The sequence below is a fragment of the Cetorhinus maximus genome, chromosome 3, assembly GCF_964194155.1.
Source record: "Cetorhinus maximus chromosome 3, sCetMax3.hap1.1, whole genome shotgun sequence".
Classification (NCBI taxonomy): Eukaryota; Metazoa; Chordata; class Chondrichthyes; order Lamniformes; family Cetorhinidae; genus Cetorhinus; species Cetorhinus maximus.
In genome coordinates, this window is record NC_135881.1 from 153,337,649 (window position 1) to 153,357,267 (window position 19,619).

Below are 19,619 nucleotides of genomic sequence, written 5' to 3' on the forward strand. Positions count from 1 at the left end.
CTCACCTTGTTTTACTGACAAATTCCAGGAAGCGTGGGAAACCCATACAGCCACAGTTAAATTCCAAAACCATGTTAATAGCACTGTAATAGAGGGCTTAGCATATTGAAATTGGCAACCTGCCTCTCCAAAGGGAGTTGCTCACAAGCGGCATGACATGATGCAGTCAAATGCAGAATTTGGCAAGCTGGATCCCGTTCTCTGATGTGCTGTCAATTTTGGTGCTATTAACAACCCAATCCCCGCCCCACATACTCCCAAACCCACACACCCCTGCAAGTTAAAATTCATTCTACATATCTCAATGAGGATTCTTCAATCTGGCTGAGGGGGCATACCCTGTTACTTGCCCTATTCACACTGGTGTCAGATCCCCTGTTGAGGACATCACGCTGCTTCAGTTCAGATTATAGCAAATCATACGGCTGTAACTTCCGGGCTCCAGTATAGTGTATCTGGAGGGTACCCCAAAGATGTGCTGGGGAACACCCCACCCCACCCAGAAGTTCCCAGGTAAGGATTGCATGGCAATTGCCCAGGAATTTCAAACTTCCTTTGGGCAGTTGCCCTGCATTGGGAATAAACAATCGTTATCCAGAAAAAGTTCAAAGAATTAAACCACTTCTAGCTTCTGAGTAACTATTATATTGACCTCCCCCACTACAGCCCTGATCCCTCCCAGGACTCCCCCCACCCTCTCATTATGCCCAGGGACTCCCCCCAACCCCTGAATCCCAAGGGACTCCCCCTCCCCCCAGGGGCATCCCCCAACCCCCCCACTGCTACCCCCCACCACAACCCGCCCGTGACTACCTCTGATGACCCGACTCAATTGGAACTCCACTGGGAGTTATGAGCCTTGGTATAGAAGCCCACAAAGTGTAAGTACAAGGAACACCCTGTGCAAATCATTTACCACTGACCGCAAAATCCAAACCATTTTTTGGAAAGAGAGCTATTTTCTTTCCAATTGATAAATCTTCCCTGAATTAATACGCTACCTGAGTGTGTTAGGAATTCTTCCATCTCCAATCAGTATTTTGAGGCTGTCACTTATGTGCATGCCGATCCTTCAACTGGAGTTGGTTGTCCCACACATCCTAAGAACAAGCCCATAGATTCATTTCTCCTTCTTTGAAGTTCAATCATTTGATTAGAAAAGTTGCCCCACACAAATTTCTGCATAACAAAAATGAACCATTTTTATATTTGGTGTGTTTCCAAATTTTTTATTCTTTTTTTTTGAATATTGTACTTGAAGATTTGAACTTGGTTGCTTCAAGCTGCCTGTTGCAATCTGCAGACAATTTTCTTTATAATCTAGCATTCCACTTTTTCCCTATCAATTGCCTAGGCATCCTGTGAAACCCTATGTTCCTATGATCCTATGAACTGTTTGATCAGATGCAGTTGAACAATAGAAATACTCTCTGGTTAAGTCCCCTTTACCTTCTGTCCATTGAAACATAGTACTTCGGAGCAGAAGGAGACCATTTGGCCCTTCAAGCCTGCTCAACCATTCAATAAGATCACGACTGATCTGGTTGTGGTCTCAGCTCCACTTTCCTGTCTGCCCCCCATAACCCTTGACTCTCTTGTCTATCATTGGGTTAAACTATGGGAGACATGATAGGAAAAGATCCAGATTAATGGCTTCAGCAAGAACTAACAGAATATTTTATTGTCTCACTTCACTTTTCTTTCCCTCTGGTTTCTCTCTTGTTTATTATTTCACTCTTCCTCAACTTTTTAATTATTTTGCAACTCTTTGATGATGTTGAACTGGGAAAAGTGCAGGTCATTGAAGAGGTTAACTGTGTATTTGTCAAATTTACACATTTGGAAGTGGATCTGGATGGCCGCCATAAATACATGTTGGGCTGCATCAATTTTACTAGTAAATAAATAGTATATATAATAATCATTAATGGTGGATGGAAAATGTTGTATATTTGCCGCATGCTTTCTAACTATTTGTTCTTGTACTTACAGATGGGTGGCATGGAGTCAGTCATTACAGGGCTAATTGATGAATTCAGAGTCCTGCGTAACCACAGAGAGATCTTTACACTCTTCATCATTACAATTACCTTTCTGGTGTCTCTCTTCTGCGTAACTAATGTAGGTCACTTTTAATGAGAGTTATTTTCAAAATAAGGATTTACTGGAGCTTTTCTGATGGTAAACATACAGCCTATTGCTTAGAGAAAATTGACTCTGAAACTATTCGAAGAATGGGACCGATTGGTTGTGGCACTAAACTTTACCTGATGAGAGTGATCAGTTTCATCCTTGGCTCAGTATTGGAATTACTTTTAGTCTTGGCAGCATTGTTCATTCCATTGTATATTCTGCTATCACCTCTCTTGGAATGTTTTTGTTTCTAGGGCGGGATCTATGTGTTTACTTTACTTGACAAGTTTGCAGCAGAGACATCCATTTTGTTTGGAGTGCTTATAGAAACCATTGGAGTTTCCTGGTTTTATGGTACGTTAACGTTGATTTGGATAACCAGCCTTTTCTTTATTTAAATAGTAGAAATTCTTGTCAATTCGTCTAATCTTTGTGTTGCAATGTAGGGCAGTAATAGTTTATTGACAGCTACCTTTCATTCTTTTTTAGATATCAATCTGATAAACACTGCTAGGTTAAAGATCATCAGTAGTCAGCTTAGTGGAACAGCAAGTCACATAAGAAATTCTGCATAAAAACCCCTTCCCACTGAGAAAAATGCCTCTTTTTCTGCAGTCTTTTCAATGGCACCCAGTTAGAAGCCCCTGTATCATTGGGCTATCACAGCTGTGATTGCTGAACAAGCCATATAGTTTAAAATCAGCAAGTAGGTTAAGCAGTATAACATGTCCAATTACAGAATCAACGGATTCTTTCAGCTAGAGGCAGACAGATAATCACATTGTGTGTAGTTTGTACAGGGAATAGTTTGTTGGCCTGAATGGATTTCTAGTTCTCTACTTCTTGATGCCCTTATTGGAATAAGCTGTCCACCCCTTAGAGACTGACAGCACCAGGCATAGCTAAAAATGAGTTGCCAACCTGCTGAAGCTATAACACAGGACTACATGCAAGATAAGCAGCAGGAGAAGCATGCTGTAGATACAATAACCAATCCCAGAACTAATGGATCAGAATTTAAATCTACAGTCCTGCTATATCCAGTCATGTATGGTGGTGGACAATTGAGCAACTAACAGGAGGAGAAGGCTGCATAAATATCCCCATCTTCAATGTTGGAGGAGCCCAGCATGTGAGTGCAAGAGACAAGGCTGAAGCATTCGCAACAATCTTCAGCTAGAAGTAATGAGTGTGTAATCCATCTCAGTACCCTCCTAAGGTCCCCACCATCACAGATGCCAGCTTTTAGCCAATTTAATTCACTCTTCGTGATATCAAGGAATGGCTCAGTGCATTGAATACAGCAAAGGTTATAGGTCCCACCAACAGCTTGACTAGAGACACTGTATTGCCAAAGACAATGTCTAGAATTAGTCAACCTGTTCCAATACAGCTACAACACTATCATCTACCCGACAATGTGGAAAATTGCCCAGGTATATCTGGTCACAAAAAGCAGAGCAAGCCATATCCAGCCAATTAAAATAATAACAATATGTTGCATTTATATAGCACCCTTAATAAAACATCCCAAGGTGTCGCCCAATCAGTCACCTGTCTATCAACAGAAAAGTGATGGATGGTATTGTCAAAAAGCTTAATCGGCACTTACTCACCAATGCTTGCTCACCGATGTTTAGTTTGTGTTCTGTCAGAACCACAGGTTCTGCCACCCAAGCAAGGACAAAAAACCTGAATTTCGGAGGTGAGATGAGAATAATTGCCCTCATTTCAAGGCAGCATTTGACCGAGTGTGGCAACAAGGAACCCTGGCAAAACTGAACTCAATGGAAATCAGGGGAAATTTCAGTACTGGCTGCAGTCATAACTAGCATCAATGTTGGAGGCCAATCATCTCAGTCCCAGGCCATTCCTGCAGGAATTGCTCAGGACAGTGTCCTAGGCCCAACTATCATCACCTGGGGAAGAATTTTCCCGTCGGTGAGCGGGGGCGGGGGTGGGTCCCGCTCACCAACACATAAAATGACGCACGGTGACATCGGGCGTGTGTCCCAATGTCACCGCGCATCATTTAGATTTTCAGTTCGGCGGGTGCGCAGTTGAGTCGTCTGTGCGCCCACCGAATTGTCCAAGGCCTGTTAAGGCCATTTAAAACCTAATTAATTCAATTTAATGAGCTGCCCGTCCAACCTTAAGGTTGGCGGGCAGGCAAAGAGCCCAGGCGGCCTTCGCGTTTTTCATGAAACCTCATCCACGGGCAGGGTAAAGTTTCATGAAGTGTTTTAAAATCTAATGAAAATTTATACATTTATTCTTTGACATGTCGCAACTCATGTGATAGTGTCACATGAGGGGACATGTTTTAAAAGTGTCAAAAACCATTATTTAAAACTTTAGATCTCTGTGCCTCAGGGAGATCTCTGCGCTCTTTCGCGTGTATGCGCACGAAAAAGCGCAGGGAACCTCTCAGGGATTTCCCCCCCCACCCCCACCCGCACAGGGAGCGCTCAGCACTTCTGGGTGAACTTAATTGGCCCGCCCACGTAAAATGGCGGCACACCCCCTGCTTCATCAATGGCTGTCCCTTCAGCATAAGGTCAGAAGTTGAGGCGGGGACGAAGTTTGCTAAAGATTGGGCAGTGTTCAGTTCCATTCACAACTTCTGAGATAATGTTAACAGTTTGTGCCTGCATGGAGCAAGACCTGGAAAATAATCAGGTTTGGGCTGATAAGTGGCAAGTAACATTCACACCACACAAAGTGCCAGATAATGACCATCTCCAATAAGAGAGAACCTACCCGTTGACATTCAACAGGATTACCAGGGAAGAGAAATACGAAATGTATGAGTAAAACATTAGAGCAGAAGAACAGGTTAGAGCATGTGGCCCAAGTACAAAAGCACAGAATATAATGAAGAAACTGAATGAATTGTAGGTGCAAATTCAACCTGGAGGATATAAAATAGCAGCTATGTTTGGGACATGACTGCATGATGCTCAGGACTGGAAACTAAATGTATCAGGTTATAAGTTCTATAGGAAAGATAGGGAAAATGGTAGAGAGGGAGGAGTAGAACTTGTGATTAAGGATGAAATGGTAAGAGAGGATATAATGTGAGGTAACAGGCAGTGTGGGTGAAACTAAAAAACAGAAAAGGATTCCAGACTGTTGTAGGAGTTCTGCATAGGCTCAATCATAGCAGCTGAGAAATGGTAAAGTGCGTAAAAGCAGAAATTAGACCAGTATGTCACAAAGGCAGAATAGTTTTATTGGCAGCTTTAGCTTTCACATAGGTTGGGGTAAGCAGGTAGTGAATTTCTTGAATGTGTCCTGGAGAGTTTTCTGCAGGAGAGTAGCTTAGAACCAACAAAAGGGAATGACACATTAGATTTAGTAGTGAGCAATGAGACAGATTTCAATAAAGCTTAATGGTGCATGAGCATTTATCCGATAGCATTCATAGTATGATTGTGTTTGACATAGTGTTTGAAAGGGGGAAAAACAAAATATTAGGATTCTAGATTTAGGTAAGGTAGCCTGCAAGTCTCTTGATGTTGCTCAACCCTCATCCCGCTTCATTTGCCCTCGGCTGCAGTCGTCATTTTTCCAGGGGCATGAAGGAAGGGAAAGATCAATACGGAATGGCCAGAAGGACAAAAACCGTTAATGCAAAAGCACAATGGGAGTTCAAAACAGTCAACCCAGCGAGGAGAAGGAGAACATAAGAAATGTTTTTTTTTCCCCAATGATAACGCATGTTTAATTTTGCAACATAGATCTCATGCTCAGTGTATTTGTAGAACAAATTAATGTATTTTAGATGAGACAGAGATTGTTGCAACAAGCCGGCCAAATTGTTAGTAGGTAAAATGACAGAAGATCAATAGAAGGTGTTCAAAACAGTATTTATACCTAAGGGACAAGAGTTCTACTTGCTAAAAAAAGACAGCTATGTACAGCAACATAAATCCAAAAGAAAAAGCATGCAAAAGTGCAAAAAATAACTAGAGATCTGACAAATGGGAAAGATACAAAGAACAGCAAAGGATGACAAAATAGGTAATAGCAGCTACAGAAAGGGAGCAGGAAAAGAAACTCTCAAGGGATATCAAAATCAACACAAAAAATCTGCAATTATATTAAGCAAAAGAAGGTATCCAGGAGAAATGTTCATCTCTTAAAAATTAACAACAGTGATATTGTCAATGAAAATAAGGAAATAGCAGACATGCTGAATAATTACAGTAGAGGAAAAGGTCAGCATGCTGAAAATCCCAAGGAAACAAATATTGAATTAAGGACTCATCAACACTAACATAAGCAAAATAAGAGTTATGAAGAAAATAATGGCACTAAAGAGTGATAGATCTCCAGGAACAGATGGTTTCCAATCCAGGGTTTTAAAGAAAGTAGCTGTGAACATTGCAGGTGGCCCAATTATAATCTTCCAAAGTTCTTTCAATTCAGGAACATTTAGATTAGAAACCTGTGCATGTCACTCCTCTATTTAAAAAAGGTGACAGAGGGGAACAGGAAACTTGTCATGCGCCAAGAGAATATGTCACTGTTAGTGCAAAAAAATCTCATTTGTACATGGGTTTGTTGTTTGTGGTGCTTGTGAGGTTCAAGTCTTTTGGATGTTGCTGTCTGGATTTTGCATAGGGCCAGGTTCAAAGAAGCAGAGGTGGCTGCATAATATGAATGACCAAGTTGTGTGTAATTGTCTGACAAAGCTGTGGTTCTAAAGTGCATCATACTGAAAGCTATGCTTTCGATGGGCTTTATAAATAGAGGCATAGAGTACAAAAGCCAAGAGGTTTTGCTAAAGCTATATAAAACAGTTCAACCCTACTGTGACAATGGTTCCCAATTCTGTGCACCGGAAAGGATGTGGGGTGGGTTAAAGGGGAGGGGATAACGGGCCAAGAAACAGGAGAAGCACCAGAGCCAATGATTTCTCTCCTTGGCCCTGCTAGTGTCCCCAAGGATTCATCCTCGGATCCCTTCGATTTCTCAACTACATGCTGCCTCTCAGTTATAACATTCTCATAGTAAAGGCAATGCTACATAGCAGTGATTATAACATGATTGAATTTTGCATTCAGTTAGAGAAGAGTGGGTCTAAGGCTAGTGTCTTAAATTTAATAAAGGCAATTATAAGGGAATGAAGACAGATCCAGCTGAAGTGGACTAAGAAAATATGTTAATGGATAGGTCAGTAGAGATGCAGTGGAAGACATTTAAGGAGGTATTTCATAAGACTCAGCAAAGATGCATTTCAGTGAGAAAGAAAGACTCTAGGAGAAGGGTACGTCATTCATGGCTAACTAAGGACGTTAAAGATAGTGTCAAATTGAAAGAAAAAGTGTACAATTCTGTGAAGATTAGTGGCAGGTCAGAAGATTGGACAGAAAATTTTAAAAAGCAAAGAATGACTAAAAAGAAAATAAGGTGGAAGAAACAACAGTATGAGAGAAAGCTAGCTAGAAATATCAAAACAGAGTGTAAGAGTTTCAGGTATTTAAAAAGATTAAGTAAAGTGAGCATTAATAATAGGAAATAGCAAATGCATTGAACCAGTAAATTTGTCTGTCTTCATAGTAGAAGGCACAAATAACATCCCAGAAATAATTGTGAATCAGGAGGTGAAAGAGAGGGAGGAATTTAAACAGTTACAATTACTAGGGAAAGGATACTGAGAAAATTATTAGAACTAAAGGCTGACAAGTCCCCAGGTCCTGATGGACTTCATCCTAGGGTCTTAAAAGAAGTAACTGCCGAGATAGTAGATGCATTGATTTTAATTTTTCCAAAATCTCCTAGATTCTGGGAAGGTCCCATCAGATTTGAATAGAATGAATGTAACTCCTCTATTCAAGAATGCAGTGAAACAGAAAGCAGGAAACTACAAGCCAGTTAGCCTAACATCTGTCATAAGGAAATGCTGGAATCCTGAAAAGGAGCTTATAGTAGTACACTTAGAAAATCTTAATGCAATCAGGCAGAGTCAACATGGTTTTGTGAAAGGTAAATCGTGTTTGACTAATTTAGGGTTCTTTGAGTAAGTAACAGGTGACATAAATCAAGGGGAACCTGTTGGTGTGGTGTATTTGGATTTCTAAAATGCATTTGACAAGGGGCTACATCAAAGTTTACTGCACAAAATAAGAGCTCATGATGTAGGGGGTAACATATTAACATGAATAGAGGATTGGTTAGCTAACAGAAAATAGAGTAGAGATAAATGGTTAATTTTTAGGTTGGCAAGATGTAACAAGTGGAGTGCCGCAGGCATCAGTGCTGGGATCTCAACTATTTACAATCAATGACTTGGATGAAGGGATCGAATCTATAGTTGTTAAATTTACTGATGACACAACGATAGGTAGGAAAGTAAATCATGGAGAGGACATAGGAGTCTGCAAAGGGATATAGGTAGGTTACGTGAGTGGGCAAAACTTGTCCACTTTGTCAGGAAGAATAGAAAAGCAGCATATTAGTTAAAATAGAGAGAGATTGCAGAACTCTGCAGTACAGAGGGATCTGGGTGTCCTGGTACATACATCACAAAAACGTTAGTATGGAGGTGCAGCAAGTGATCAGGAAGGCAAGTGGAATATTGTTGCTTATTGCAAGGGAAATGGAATGTAAAAATAAATTTTGCTACAGTTGTACAGGGCATTGGTGAGACAACTTCTTGAGTACCATGTACAGTTTTAGTCTCCTTTTTAAGAAAAGATATAATTGCATTTGTAGTGCAGAGATGGTTTTTTCAACTGATTCCTGGGATGAAAGGGTTTGCCTTATGAGGAAAGGCTGCAGGTTGGGCCTGTATTCATTGGAGTTTAGAAGAATGAGAGGTGACCTTTAAGATCCTAAGGGGACTTGATAGGGTGGATGCTGAAAGGATGTTTCCCCTTGTGGGAGAGGCAAGGACTGGGAGAAACAGTTTAAAAACAAGGGGAGTCCCATTTAAGATGGAAATTAGGAAAAAAAAATTTCTTTCTGAGGGTCGTTAGTCTGTGGGATTTTCTTCCCCAGAGAGCTGTGGAGGCAGGGTCATTAAATATTTCTAAGGCTCTGTTAGATTCTTGATTACAAGGGAGACAAGGGGTATAGAGGGTGGACAGGAAAGTAGAGGCCACAATCCACCATGATCTAATCAAATGGCGGAGCAGGCGTGAGGGGCCAAATAGCCTACTCCTGCTCCTAATTCATATGTTCGTATGTATCCTAAATCATAGTGTCAATTTCCATATGAGCTGACGACACCCAGTGCAACCTCACCACCTCCTCTCCTGACTCCTCCACTGTCTCTCAGTTCCTAGATTGCTTGTCTGACATCTAGAACTGGATGAGCAGAATGTTTTTCCTATTAAGTATTGGCAAAACTGAAGCCATTGTTTTCGGTCCCCACTCCAAACTCCATTCCCCAACTATTGACTCCATCCCTCTCCTTAGCAATTGTCTGAGACTAGACCAGACCATTTGAAACCTCGGTGTCATAATAGACCTCAAGATGAACTTCCAACCCAAAGTATCCACGTCATCACTAAGACCGGCTATTTCTACCCTCAATGACATCGCCAAACTTTACCCCTGGTTAAGCTCATCTGCTGCTGAAAACCTCATTCATCCCTTCGTTACCCCTAGAATTGTCTATTCCAGTGCACTCTGGGCCAGCCTTTGACACACCCTAACAACCATAAAATTGAGGTCATCCAAAAATCAGTTGCCTGCATTCTAACTTTTATCAAGTCCCATTCACCTATCACCCTTATACTCTCTGACATACATTAACTTTCAGTTAAGCAACACCTCAATTTTAAAATTTTCATGCTTGTTTTCAAATCCCTCCATGGCCTTGTCCCTTCCTATCTCTATAATCTCCTCAGGCTTACAATCCTCCAAGATAGCTGCACTTCTCTAATTCTAGCCTCATGCCATCCCAATTTTAATTTCTCCGCTGTTAGTGGCTGTGCCTTCAGCTGCCAAGATCCTAAGCTCTGCAGTTCCCTCCCTAAATTTCTCTGCCTCTCTACTTCTCTTTCCTCCTTTTAAGATGCTCAGTGCCAAATTTTGCTTTATAACACTCCTGTGAAGCATCTTGGGACTTATTATTACATTAAATGTGCTTTTTAAATACAGATATTTGTTGTTCTATCCACTCCAAATGGGAAACATTTGCAAAATACCTGACAAACCTGCCAAGTAAACCAATCCTTGCACGTTAGATTGATCATAAATTTCTTTTCTAGGAGTTGACCGTTTCAGCAATGACATTGAGAAAATGATAGGGAAAAGACCTGGCTTATACTGGAGGCTGTGCTGGAAGATTGTCAGCCCCTGTTTCCTTCTGGTGAGTCAAAAGAGATGTATTTCTTAAAATTAATTTCAGGATGTGGGTATCACTGGCAGCTTGAACATTTATTGCCCACCCTAGTTGTCCTGAGACTATGGTGATACAACTGTGTGGCTTTCTAGGTCATTTCAGAGAGCAGTTAAGAGTCAACCATGTTGGTGTGGGACTAGAGTTGCATAGTGGTGAGATCGGGTAAGAATGGTCAATTTCCTTAGTTAAAGAACATGAATAAACCAATTGATTTTCACAATAAAAATATAAATAAATCAATCTGACTGCTTCATGGTCACTGATACCAGCGTTTTATTATTTACTCAACTTTTCTTATAAACTACCGTGGTCAGATTTGATTTCACGGAATTATTGGTCCAGTAATATAATTACTCTATCACTATACCTGTTATATCCAAGTGTATTTTCATAATGAGAGGTCAGAAAAGCTGTTGATTACCAACTCAACTCTGAAAGCTGAAACATAAACATGGATTATGTTACCTGCAGACAGTTTTATGAAGCTGATGGTTGTTTATAGATGTCCTCGTATTGCAATGAGGCCATTTCAGCATAGTGGAGAATGCAATCTTTCTGTCTGTGCTTTTGTTAGAATTACTGTACATGCTGTGCATGTAATTTATTCTACCCTTTACATTTGATTGTTCCAGTTCTTTCTTAAATCACAGACAGCTGCAATATAAATTGACAAACATTTGTATATTGATTAAGATCAAATTTAAAAATTGCTTCAACTTCAAGTAATTGGATTTTTCAAGCTGACAGATGATCTTTTTTCAATTTACAGTTTCCAATCTATCTTTGTTCAACTTGTTTCAGATGCCATCATCATGGTACTGGTAGGTGATTAGGCTTAAAAGGTAGATGGGACCACTTATAATGCAGGATTTCCAATCATCACCACTGTATGCCGCAACATTCAGATACGTAGAACCCATTTCTTTGGCTCTACAGGTGCCATGCTGTGTCCACAGTGTGTGCACACTTTTGTTGCTGGCTATGTCAGACATCAGTGAAGGTGTTAGCGCACATGCAGGGAACATCTACTGGAAGTATGCAGAGTAGGCAGATCATAAGAACAGTAAGCATGTAATGCTGATTTGACTCCAGTGCTGCCATTTTAGAGCTCATCATTCCTTTACCACCTTCTCTTAACCTTGCACAGCTGAACATCTGTTCGGCAGCAAGAAGAAACACACTCCACCCTCAAATCCATAACTAGTGCTACTTAAAGGGATTATCAGCTCCTTACAATTTAGTTGCTGATTGATTTCCACTGGCAGTTGCTACAGCTGTAGAAGTATTGGCGGTTTCCAGATTTATTTATATTTGCTGAACTCTACTGGGAGTGGCTTGGCAGATGCTGAAGGCCATTGCCCTGACTTCAATGATTCTACATAGATCAATTGCTCCCAGACATAAGTGTAGTAGCTTCCCTCCCTCTTGGACTACAGCATGACAGGGGGAATAAGCAGATGCACCACAGAGCAGGACAGGCTACAGTAAGAGGGAAGCAGGGAGAAGAGTTCTTAGCAGGAGACCATGCCCTCCTAGAGTCTTCAGGGAGCAATTCTCCACCTCAAGACCAGACTTCTCCACTTCACTAAGTAAGACCTCACTAAGATGTCCTTACTGAAATCTGCTACCTACTGTAGCCTTAGCGGATAGCAAGGTCAGCATCGTCAGCACAGTGAGGATGACTATAGTCATGAACTTTTATACTGAGGCTCTGTATTTCATGAAAGCTAAATAAGTTTTATTCTGTTTTGCCAGTAAGAAGTAGGCAGAGAGAGCACCTGGTTTCATAAGGATTGAGGCTTCTCAAAGGTGTAGGGTACTATTGACTGCACACATGTCACTTTGCAGGCATTTCATGTCACCTCTGAATTCTACAGCGCCCAGAAGAGGTTCCTTCAAAGTCCAGCTGACATGCTGGCATACATAGGGTATCATGCAGATCGATACCAGCATTCTGGCAGCAGTTATGATTCCTTCATTCTGTGGATTTTGTTGTGCCATCTTCATTTGAGCCACCACGGTAAATGAGTGGGTGGGTACTGGATGATGATGGCTATCCACTGACCACATTGCTGATTACTCCAGTGCACACCGCATGAACATGTGAGCAGCATGAGTATAATGAAAGCCATGCTACTGCACAGAATGTGCTCGAGCACACCACTGGGTGCTTAAACAATGCTTCCACTACCTGGAGCCCTCTAGAAAAGCCCTGTCATACTCTACAGAGCGTATGTCAAAATTCAATTTGGCCTGCTGCATGCTTCACGACCTCACCATGGTGAGAGCAGAGCCCTTCCAACCAACTATATGTCAGTAAGCTGAGGAGGAGGAGCTGGAGGAGGAGGCGAAGGAATGGATGGAGGAGGCAACCAGCATATCCCATTTCTGGCTGGGCTGTCCATGGGGCAACCAATTGTGGAAAACCTGAATATAACCCCAATTCTCCAGTCATCAATAGTCCCACACTTAATTTTCCTTAATGACTGATCTTCACAACATTCCCTTAGTCACAATGCTAAAACAAAAGTCATCACAAAACAAACATTATAAATCAAATTTCTAAATCAAACATTGCCATATCGGATACAGAATTCAACTATTGATTCTTCTACATTCCCTTAGTCCATGTCTTGCAGATATCTTTGCAGGCATTTTCCCAGTGCACCTATGCAGTGCTACCCCAGTGGCAGCAACATAGATCGAAGTATGCTGACTTTCAGTGGGGAGACTATCGATGGCCATGCAGAATGATTTGGAACAGCTCTGGCCCAGGAGACCTGGCTTTGAATTGCACCAGCTCAGCGTGGGTGGCAGCAGTCTGGGCTGGCTGGCTGATGGGCAGCAACAAAGGCATTGGCAAAGTGGCAGTGGTGGAAAGATAAATGCTGCCACTCAGAGAGGTCAGTAGGTCCCTGCTCCATGCTGCCACAACCACTCCCCTGTTATGGTGCCGTAGCAATCCTAGGAATTTGCTGGAGGACAGATGGTTGGACTGTGGTAAAACCCTGCAAACCCCTTTGAAAACTGAAATCTACCATTATGAAGACAGCAATCTGAGCCTTCATGGCAAAAAACTGAGCTTGCATGCATTCAGCCTGCCCTTCCACTACAGCACCCAGATGTTGGGTGGCTTCTGTTTGTGTTGAAATGGAAGCTAAGGAGTAAGCTATCAGATGCTGCTTCACAGGTGGGTCCATAAGTATTGTCATGGAGTTGGCCACCACTTCCACATTACAGAGGATGGGCTACAAGCTCCATGGAAAGCTCTGTTCCAAATTGATGCCAGGTCCCTCCATGTTTCAGAACATATGACTTTAAAAACATAAGAAATATCAGCAAGAGTAGACAATATGGCCCTTGAACCTATTTTGCCATTTAATAAGATCATGGCTGATCTGATCTTGGGCTCAAATCCACTTCCCTGCCTGTTCCCCATAATCCTTGACCCCTCTATGATTCAGGAATTGGTCTATCTCAGCCTTGAATATATTCAATGACCCAGCCTCCACTGCTCTCTGGAGTACAGAATTCCAAAGATTCACAAGTCTGAGAAAGAAGTTCCTCCATCAGCATCTAAAATCTCTTATTTTGAAACTATGCATTCTAGTTCTTCCACGAGGGAAACACCCTCTCAGCATCTACCCTGTCAAGATCCCTCAGAATCTTATAGGTTCAATAAAATCACCTTTCATTTTTCTAAACACCAGTGAGTATAGGTCTAACCTGCTCAACCTTTCCTCAGAAGACAAACCCTACATACCAAGACTCAACCTAGTCAACCTTCCCTGAAACTGCTCCAATGCAAGCATATCCCTCCTTAAATAAGGAGACCAAAACTGTATGCAGCACTGTAGGTGTGGTAATACCAACACCCTGTAAAGTTGTAGCAAGACTTCTTTTATAATCCATTCGCCTTGCAGTAAAGGCTAAAATTTCATTTGCCTTCCTAATTGCATGTTGTACTTACATGCTAAACTTTTGCGATTCATTTACAAGGACACCCAGATTCCCCTGTACCACAGCATTCTGGAGTGTTTCTCCTTTAAATAATATTTTGCTTTTCTATTCCTACTACCAAAGTTTTCCCACAATATACTCCATCTGCCAAATTTATGACCACTGTCGTATCTATATCCCTTTGCAGACTCTTTTTGTGTCATCCTCACAACTTGCCTTCCCATCCATCTTTGTATCGTCAGCAAATTTGGCTAAAATACAGACAGTCCCTTCATCCAAGTCATTAATACAAACAGCAAATAGTTGAAGCCCCAACACTGATCCCTGTGGCACCGCAACAGTTACATTTTAGCAACCTAAAATTGACCCATTTATCACGACTCTCAATTTCCATTAGTTAGCCAATCCTCTATTCATGCTAATACAATATCCCCAACAACATGGACTCTTATTGTGCATCTGCCCGAATGCCTTTTTGAAATCCAAGTACATTATCTCAACTGGTTCCTCTTTATCCACCCTGCCTGTTGCGCCCTCAAAGACTCAAATAAGAATTTGTCAAACACAATTTCCCTTTCATAAACCAGGTTGACTCTGCTTGATTGTAGAATGATTTTCTAAATGATTTTCCACTACCCCCTTAATAATGGTTTCTAGTATTTTCCTAATGTCGGATGTTGGGCTAATGGCGTACAGTTTTCTGCTTTCTGCTTTCCTTTTCTTGAATAGGGACATTACATTTGCAGTTTTCCAATCCATTGGGGCCTTTTCAGAATCTAGGGAATTTTGGAAGGTTACAATAAATGAGCCCATTTTCTCTCAACTACTTTTAAGACCCTAGGATTCAGGCCATCAGGTCCAAGGGACAAGTCAGCCTTTAGTTCCATAAGATGCTGGAAATCTAAAACAAAAACAGAAAGTACTGGGAAAAAGGTCTGAAGAAGGGTCATAAGGGCTCAAACTGTTAACTTTTTTTTTTCTCTCCACAGATCTGTCAGACCTGCTGAGTTTTTCCAGCATTTTCTGTTTTTGTTTAGTTCTATAAGTTTTCCTAGTACTTTTCCTCTGGTGATAATGATTGTTTTAAGTTTCTCCCTCTCTTTCCCCCCCTCCGATTTTCAATTATCATTGGGATTCTTTTAGTGTCTTCCAATGTGAAGAAAGATACAAAATATTTGTTCAAAGTCTGCCATTTCCTTAATTGTTTCCTATTATGAGTTCCTCAGTCTCATCCTCTAAGGGCCAATGTTTACTTTAGCTACTCTTATCCTTTTTATATGCTTCTGGAACCTCTTACTGACTCTTTTTATATTTCTTGCTAGTTTACCCTTGTAATCTATTTTCTCCCTCTATTACTTTTTATTCACTTTTTCTGATTTCTAAAATATTCCCAATCTTTTGGCCTACCACTAATTTTTGCAACATTGTGTGTCTTTTCTTTCATTTTGACACCATCCTTAACCAAGCCACAGATAGTTCGCCCTTCTTTTAGAACTTTCCTTTCTCACTGGAATATACCTTTTTTTAAAGAATTATTAAATATCTCCTTAAATTTCTACCACTGTTTATCTACCATCTTACCTTGTAATCTATTTTCCCAGTCCACTTTAGGCAACTCTGTCAACATACCTTTCTAATTGCCTTTATTTAAATTTAAGGGCAGGATTTTGTGTTTTGGGTCAAGATCCCAACTGACTTTGCCTGAATTTCTCAATTAGTGGCCAGAGGACATGCTCACTGTCTAATTAAGGAGAATGTGTGGGCTGCCGAAACTGTAAGGCCTCCAGCACAGAAGGATTGCAGTCTGGCATTGTAGATAAGAAAGAGGGAGGATGTCTCCATCTTGATGTGCTGTTCCAGCATGTCTAAAACTTTCTCGGTAATAAATGGTAAACTGCTGGGCCCCAATTGTGGAGTGGAAGCTCCACCACAGGGAAGCCTGCCACAGTAGCTGTGACCAGTTAGGGGGGGTGGGGCTGGATTGCAAAGTCATCCGGGAGTTCTGACTTCCTAGTCTGCTGCCAAGAACCTTCTTCCAAGCAGCTGCCATGCTTCCAATGCCCATGGGAGCCCACCGACCGACTGGAAAATTCCAGCCAGCCTCTGATCAGTGGCCTCAATTGACCAGTTAATTACCTTACCTAGCTAGCCATGGCATGCTGGCAGATAGCCGTTCCACTCCTGAATTGGCCTTTCCCACTTGGGGGCAGGATGTTACCAGCAAACTGGCACACTGGCCAACATTACAAAATTACACATCTGCCCACCCCCATTCCTGTCCCAAATTCTGGACAAAAAATTCTGCTCTCAAACATTAGTTTTAGACTCATGTTTTTCACCCTCAAACTGTGTGAACATATCTATTGTGTTAAGATCATTCTTACAAGAAGATGTTTTACAATGAGGTAATTAATTAATCTTCTCTCATTACATGTTACCAGATCTAAAATAGCTTATTCCCTGTTTGGTTCCACAATGTATTGTCCTAAGAAACTTTCTCAAATACACCTGTGAGCTGGTCCTCAAGACTACCTTTGTTAATTTGATTTGTCCAATCTATATGAAGATTAAATTCGCCCACATTTATTGTAGTAGCTTTCTGACAAATTCCCATTATTTTTTGGTGTATGCTCTGTTCTACAGACAAGCCAAGGATAGGGGGCCTATAGAATACTCCCACCTTTACATCTTTCCTTGCTATTTCTGACCTCCACCAAACTGATTCTTCATCTTAATCTTCTGAGCCAAGATCATTTCTCATAGAGCACTAATCTCATCCTTTATTAACTGATCTACTCCACCTCCTTTTCCTTTCTGCCTATGCTTCTGAAATGTCAGAATATTGAATATCCAGTTCCAGCCACCTTGCAACTATGCCTTTGAAATGGTGACCAGATCATATCAACTTGGTTCTAATTGTGCCATCAATTCATCTATCTTGTTACAAATGCTGTGTGCATTCAGAATAAGAGACTTTAATTTTGTCTTTTTACCATTTTTCTGTACTCTGACCATATTTGCTGGTGCACTCATGTTTGTACAATTCTCCCTTCCTGTCGCACTCTGGTTATCATTACCTACATGTCATTACTCTGCGTTATTGCCTGTCCTTTCTCTTTACATTTCTGAATTTCCCTTGACTTGAACCCCCCTCCTCCCTTTATGAAGTTAAAAGCCCCATTGCACATGAGCTTTCTGACAGGCTTCTCAATACACAAAGCATTTCAGTGTATTCATCGAACATGGGATCCCCATCGAAATCCTTGTCTGAGTACTCTAAAGCAGAACTCGTGTGCAACCTTGCTATCTGGCAATCTGTCATCTACTATCCTTGCACTATCCTTGTCTCTGCCCTGGCAGCAGCCCACTTGTCCCAGGTGCTTCACCAAATGCAGTTCATGCATCTAAACTATCCTCTAAAATAAAGAGCATGTCAGTACTTGAGCTGTTGGCTGTGAGTGTGAGCGCGAGTGACAGTGTTTCTCCTTCAGCACCGTCTTCCTGCTCTTCTGCCACTACCTGGCCAAGTCACATTTCTTAGTTATCTGAAAGGGGAAAGGCATAAAGATAGAGTTGCGGGGAGGGGTGGTGGGAAAACAAGGGGTACGTACTTGCATCATCTGCAGCTTGTAAATCAGTAGAGATTGTGGGACGAGGAGGGAAATGAGCTACGAGAAGAAGAATTAGGTATGAGCATAAAAGCATCTTCCATGGTTTCAGCCCCGCCACTGGCCACAATCATGGCCACTCCAATGATGCTGAGCACCATCTCCTTCATTTGGGGTAGGACATGCAGCCAGGCCTGTTCCACACTGTTTAGGTGCTGCTGCCTCCGTTTATGGACCACCTTGTCCCGCAAGAGAGAGGGAAGTGTGTCATTGAGTGTGGTGTAATATGTTTGGGTAATGTACCTGTCATGGATGAATAGCTGGTAGTGTGTACAAGCTTTGAGGTGTGGGTTTGAGGCATTCAGAAATGCTTTGTGTGTGAGGGTGAGGTAAAGCAATAAATGTTGAATATGAGTTGTGATTGATGGAGATTGTTGGTAAGCGAATGATGAGGATGTGATACACTGAGCAGTGTCTGAGGTTAGTGGTGCAGGTGGTGAGATATGGGTTTGAAGATGTATTCACTAACCTTACCATTCGTGTGAACTTCTTGTGACACTCTATCCCAGCCCTCAGGGCTAGACCCCCAGCATTAACTGCCGTAGCAGTTTTGGTCCTGCAGCCTTCAAAGTGTTTGTCTAGAAGGTTTCTGGCCCTGGTGGATATGTGACATCTCTCCACTTCTAGAGCTTCTCACCCAAGGCCTCCAGAACGACGTAGGAAAATCTTGGAGTGCTCTCTTTGCTATGTTGTGTTAGCCTTGTGTCTTTCCAAGGTCAAACACACTTTTACAATGTCTTTCAGCTCCAGTCAAAATGCACCTCTACTTTAGGATGCGCAGACTAGCTTTAAGCAGTGCAGGGTAGCTTTGACTTGTGTAGCCTCTCACTATTTTGCATCCCCTGCTCAGATGTGCAGTCACTCAACATGCACTTAGTTATCCTCGCATCTGTTTTCAGGTCTTCTTCAATTTCATGTCATAGTGCTTTAGTCATAATATATGAGGTCAACAGCCACAAGGAATGAATTAACAAGCTGTTATATCTGCGCTAATGATTGCATTGAAACAATCGCTAAGAGTGTGTTATTTACAAACGAGTGTGCTGTTGCCTCTCAGAGCTTTCATTATAGAGGAGACATATTTCCTAAGTTAATTTTTGAAGTTGAGTGCCTATCGTTTTAGTTTCTATATGGATATGCACAGCCACTGATTGCAAGTAGCCCCATAAATAGCTCCAAAACATGGTCCCACATTTGTGATTGTGACAATTTTTTGTTGCCCTGCAACAGATGGGACTGCTAGGCCATCAGTGCAACACTGCTTGCACATTAATGTGAGGCCAGCTCGTAATGTTTAAATATTTCTCCCAGCACACTGTTTATGATGCACTGAAAAATAGACAGACATGCAAGGATGGGGGTGCCCGAGGCAACAGTTCCCTGAGAAGCTGCTTTAACCATACCATCTTTGTGGTGGAGTGGGACAGGAGTAAGGATGGGGCGGGGGAGAATGATAGCAGCATACAGACCTTTTGAGGCCAAACTGCACACAGCAGGTAATC

The 19,619-nt window shown here is 41.7% G+C and overlaps 1 protein-coding gene across 1 annotated transcript in view; it reads left to right on the top strand.

Annotated features, from left to right (window-relative positions):
* slc6a3 (solute carrier family 6 member 3) overlaps positions 1-19,619 on the top strand; it is a 114,177-nt gene that overhangs the window by 85,703 nt on the left and 8,855 nt on the right. The window contains exons 9-11 of the mRNA XM_078535273.1: positions 1,993-2,121; positions 2,388-2,487; positions 10,356-10,456. Of these exons, the coding sequence (XP_078391399.1) occupies positions 1,993-2,121; positions 2,388-2,487; positions 10,356-10,456 (330 nt within the window). The remainder of the gene's footprint in view (positions 1-1,992; positions 2,122-2,387; positions 2,488-10,355; positions 10,457-19,619) is intronic.